The 5,558-nt window shown below is 39.5% G+C and overlaps 1 protein-coding gene across 1 annotated transcript; it reads right to left on the reverse strand.

The window, feature by feature from the left end:
- Window positions 1-2,595: 2,595 nt before the first annotated feature.
- On the reverse strand, window positions 2,596-4,185 carry LOC104941776 (protein RIC-3; the record flags this gene model as incomplete). Its single annotated transcript, XM_010766913.1, has 2 exons — window positions 3,853-4,185; window positions 2,596-2,819 (listed from the first exon to the last, which is right to left on the reverse strand). Coding segments are annotated over exons 1-2 (345 nt in total), but the record flags the coding sequence as incomplete, so codon positions are not given.
- Window positions 4,186-5,558: the final 1,373 nt, after the last annotated feature.

A 5,558-nucleotide genomic window follows, 5' to 3' on the forward strand; every position in this document is an offset into this window, starting at 1 on the left:
GATTATTTGGGTCAATAATTGATATCACGATTATTAAAAACGATTATCCATTTAATTTGAAAACATCCATTTATTGGAGAAAAAAATGCGAACTGTCTGTTTTTAACAGTTAATTACTCTGAACTATAAGTGTCATTCAAACGGATGTATCATTTATTAGGGATGTCCCGATCACCTTTTTTTGCTCCCGATCCGATTCCGATCATTACAATTTGACAATACCGATTTTTCCCGATCCGATCTTTATGCAATGCATTAAGAGAAAAAAAGCATTCAAGTTGTCCCTTAAGGTTATTTTTTTATTTAAATTGGATATTCTATCCAACATGGATATAGCTTCTTTCTTTCACAGCAGCATTGGATCAGTTCAGTTGTGCAGCATTGGATCAAAACAAAATAAAGCTTTCAGTACTCGTTAGCTTACTGCTACAATTAGACACTGCGCCCACTCTGTTGCCAGATTTGAGAGAAATAAGCAACCAGGTCTATGAAAACAAGCCCCAAAGAAGCAACACATACATGATGTTCTGTAATTTGAAACCAAAACTAAGGCCTCAGGATGACTTTAAGACTTGAACATGGTCATTTTTGTTTTGTAACATTAAATACAAAATAAAAAAAAAGTATTTCAAAAAAAAAAAAAATCCCGATCCCCGATTTTTTTTCTCCCGATTCCGATCTTTTCAAAATCACGTGATCGGCTTTGATCCCCGATCACGTGATCGGATCGGGATATCTCTAATCATTTTAATCATAATTAATGCTGTTAATATTTACATTAATGATGTGACCACCTATGTTTCCTGTAGTTATTGAATTTCTCTTTTTACTGCACTGTTAGTGAACAGTTTTATTATTATATATAGTAACCTTCGGGATGAATGAAGTCCTTATCTTATAATTCTGTGTCCTCCTATGATTCTCGAATATTCATGCAAAAATAAGAAGACCAGATTACAACAAAAAACGATTTACTTTAAAGGAACTTTGTGAGGATATATCAAGGCAAAGGAATGGTACAATGTGCACAGTTCCTATGCTGGAAATACTTTTTATAATTTCCTGTTTCTATATGTTTTCAACAGCTAAAAGTGACAGGAGAGAAAATGTGTTGTTCTATTCAAGGTGGCCTTTAAGGATACACTTTGAGCTTCTTCTTCCACTTAAAATAAGTGGAACACACTGTGAACTCCATTAAATCACCATTATGAGTTATAAATGCGCCGATTTCCACTTTATAAAGAGCAACTTCTGACCCCACAGACACCTCCCCGTGTTGATGAGGTGTTGGGAGATTACAGTGGAAGCAGCTGCAGTGCGACAGTGGGCTGCATGTTGCAAAGTGAAGAATGTTGAAGCTCTATTTATAACTCAGAGTGACCCGGTTTAATCACTGCCTCCTCTCACCGCGGTGTAAATGTCACACAGGGTTGAGGAGGGTGTGAAAACTTTTATCAAAGCTTTTTCGTTTTTGAAGATAAATGTACTTATTTACAGGTGTTAATATCTGTAAATCTTCAACAGCTATTTACTTGATATGATGTGTGGAGATGTGCAGCACCTTCAACTCCGGGGGGGGGGGAGGGGGGGATAACGGTCCTGAACATTCAAGGATTCAAGCCTTAGGGAACAAGTCAGTAGCCAACCAGTTTATTTCTGTACTTTGTGGGTCAAGTGCACCAGTAGCAGTGGAGACACAGACAGGCCACCCCCCCCCCCCCACCAGTGACTTAAGGAGATCAGCTGGGAGCTGCAGCTAAACACCAGGGGGGGGGGGACAGGAGAGACTGAAGCTATTTTAATCAAACTCCTGCTGTGAACGACTTGTAGAGTATTTGATGCTTAGTGCAGTTTGTGATTTACACTTGCTCTTGTTTCAGGTGCTGGATTAAGGAATGACTCACACTTCACTAATATACCTCTCCCAGTGTTTCCCATACATTGATTTCATTGTGTAACAATAATTTGTATTTTGGTGATCTAATCTAATGGATAGTGAGGTGGGCTGATGATCGGAAGGTTGCGAGTTCAAATCCCACCTGGAGCACCACCACTAGTGTGCCCTTGAGTAAGGCACTTAGCCCTCAGTTACTCCAGGGAGAACGTCCCTGTGATTGGTCATTGTAAGTCGCTTTGGAATGAGGCGTCTGCTAAATGCCTACATTGTAAATTATATTTTTGGGAGAATAAACCCCACAGATGTATGTTCTTATTTGAGGGGGGGGGTGGACGCGTGGGCCACCCGAATAGGTTAAGGGGCCTTTGGCTTTTCTTGCCGGGGGGGGGACGGGGACACTGGAGCTATCTAAGAAGATTGATACCACTCTCAAAACTGAACTTTAACCATAAGCCACTAAACGTTACAATACAACTTACACTCACCTTTAAAGCTCACCTAAAACATGTTCACTACATTAACACACGTTGGATTTGTTACTGTGTGCTGGAATAGTCTTGTCTTTGTAGAAATGTAACAACTTTAGTTTTACATGCACAGGATTACATTTACAACATTTAATAAAAAGTGTTTTTTATGCCAACTCTGTCTCTTGAGTTTATTAAATCAGGCATGGTGTTGATTCTGCAGTGTTTCACCTTAAACAGGATGTAGAGGATGTAGAGTAAGATCCCGAAGCCGTACACAGGGATGATCTGTCCGGCCAGGTTGGACTTCCCCCCCGTCCCGGCCCCGGTTCCTGCTCCTTTGGCCCGGGCGTTGGCCTCGGTGTTCTGAGCTCTGGAGAAGCTGGAGGCCGACTTCTGACCCCGACCCTCAGGGGCCGCCTGGCGGTTTACCTTAGGAGGAAAGTTACCCCCACCTGCAGGGTGAGGAGGTCCATATGATGAAACATATGGAATAATATCAACACATATACAAACATTTGTTATCTAACATTGATACATATCAGGACTGTTTTGGGTAATCTGTGAAGGGACAAGAGATGTTTTGAGAGTTTTTAAAGGCCTGTAAACAAGATCTTAATGGACTGAACTAAGAACATCCACAACATTCACCTGTTTGCAACTTACAAATGATGTATCACTTGTATATAGACTCTTATGGCACTACTTCTATGCTATGTTATTGTATTTACTTGTACTATTGTATCTGTTTTATTGTGTTGCACTGTTGGAGGAGCCTGGGACCTAAGATTGTCATCGTCATAACTACACTGTAGCTATGTATGAATTACAATAAAAGCCTTGAAAAAATAATGTATTTTTGCTTGGTATTGAAATACCACATTTATCTTATTTTAATAATCTTGTTCTAATTGAGTATAATTAAACTCCCCGCTGGGTATCGATAAAGTTGTTCTTATCTAATGGTCAGATCATCAGGAGCGGGTTTGCTCCCCAGTCAGAACTACATTAGCGGAGGCAGCTTTTAGCTTTTATGAACCACAAGCCTGGAACAAACTGCCTGAAATTTGGTTATGAGATCCTTTAACCGTGCCTTATCGTTGCACTTTCAGCTGCAACCATTATTTTATCGCTTTTATGAATTCTCTGTTTGTTTCATTTTTAATTAGTATGTGTAACATGCCTATGTGAAGCACTTTAAATTGCCTCCGTGTCTTAAAATGTGCTATAAAAAAAACCAACCTTGAACCTTAATGTGTCTACACATTTAACTCAGGTGTGTTTGGCGCCCCCTCCAGGGAGGAAAGTGTAACTACAAGAGCGATGATACACCGGTGATGCTCAGCACACACAGTGGCCTAATTCACGAAATAAAAACTCTTTAAATCACATACTTAAAACCATAACATCGTACACATTAAATCCTCCGTGTCAATATCCACCACACATCGAGTTAAAGACATAAATAACCCGTTAAATGTGACGCACCGTCCGGCCGATCCGCACCATCCTTCCTCCCGCGAGACAGCAGAATTTTGGGCATCAGCAGCGCGACGCACAGCACGAGACACGTCGCGAGGGTCACCTTCTGGAACATGGACATCGCCATGACGACAGGAGAGTTACCAGGGACCGTCCTGAGGGGAAGAACCGGTGAAATCTGACGGGTTTATGGTGAGGAAAAGGAGAAGACGTTACGTCGTTTCTCATCCATCGGTTGCACTTCCTTGTTGATTCGAGAACCGGAAGTACGAAGACGCTGTACCGGATGTGATTCACCGCTGGGTGGCGCCAAAATACCGCCTTTTTTAAAGCTATGGTAACCATCAACACAATTACTGCTTCACATTCAATTTGAAATGAACACTTGCTTGCTGAAAAATGCTATTAAAATACCAAAGTCGATTATTTATCACCTGCACATGTGAGAACACCTGTAACCCACACACTTTTTAGAAATCAAAGCCAAAGCCAAATTAATAGTTTTATACATACTATGTACATAGCCTAGTTAAAACAATTTAGCAATTGCAAAACATCATGTAAAACTACACTGTTCTGTTATGACTGTGTGTACTCAAAGCAAACAAATGCCCCTTAAAACAATACTTAAAATAGTATATATTATATTGTTATATTTTTGGGTTAGTAGAAGTAAAATTGGCATGAAAAGACTCAAGTAAAATACATGTTCAACAAAGGCAACCTGATCAAGTCGTCTTAGTAACATTAGATCATTGAATTGTAATAAGTAGTTTCTGTAACACTTTAGAATTAAATCGATTATTAATTACCGTCAAATTATTATTGAAACTATTTAGATCTTTTGTAAAAATGTCTTTAACAATTACTTTTGAGTGATCACATGGTATAAATAATGAGCACACGACTGAAATCAAAATTCAGTTTAATGAGTAAAGAAGGCAACCCTTGAGATCTGAAGCAGCACTCATCTCTGTCCATTCTTCAGATTTATGAAGAAGAAGCAGTGGATCCTCCTCCGATGTTGAACTGTATTTTTTACAGCATTTGGGAATATGTTTTCATTTGTTTTGCGGCTTCCTTCGTGCCAGATGGGCGAGGTTCACCACAGAGGACAGTTCATGGACTCACAATCAGAGAGAAGTCTAAAAAAGACAACTTAGCATTTTCTCTGTGATGGATGACTTGCTTGATGCTATGTGCGGCTTGCCTCCATTCGTCTCTTATTTCAGTGTGGTGAACAGAAATTATTTGTTGAATGTTTAAAAAAAAAAAGCAGAATCATCATTAAATATCCTCCTGATTCTATTTTCACTTCCTCTGTGAATCTCAGGTCCGTTAGATCAGAAAGTTTTCAGGGGAGTTTCCACCAGCAGCTCTTCAATAAAGAGTTCAATCAAGGGAAACTTGTCCCATCAGTTTTGTTTCCACACATGCTTCAGTTTGAAACACGAAGCTGATGAAGACTCTGAGATTTAGAGTCCAACTGGCTCAGAGTCTTCCTGTTCTGATCTGCAGAGGATAGAGAAGAACATGTGATTTTAAAGGGTTAATAGGAACATATAATCAGACGTATGTGCAGCAGTGAAATAATCATTGCAGAAATCTTAATAAATTGTGTTTAGCGACTAGACTTCCAATAAGAAGTCACTAAAAGGCTCTTTACTGTGACACGCTGAACAATAATCTGTGCTGAAGTTGAAAATGTTAAA

This window comes from Notothenia coriiceps, unplaced genomic scaffold (genome assembly GCF_000735185.1).
Source record: "Notothenia coriiceps isolate Sejong01 unplaced genomic scaffold, NC01 NC01_scaffold00003876, whole genome shotgun sequence".
In the NCBI taxonomy this organism is placed as follows: domain Eukaryota; kingdom Metazoa; phylum Chordata; class Actinopteri; order Perciformes; family Nototheniidae; genus Notothenia; species Notothenia coriiceps.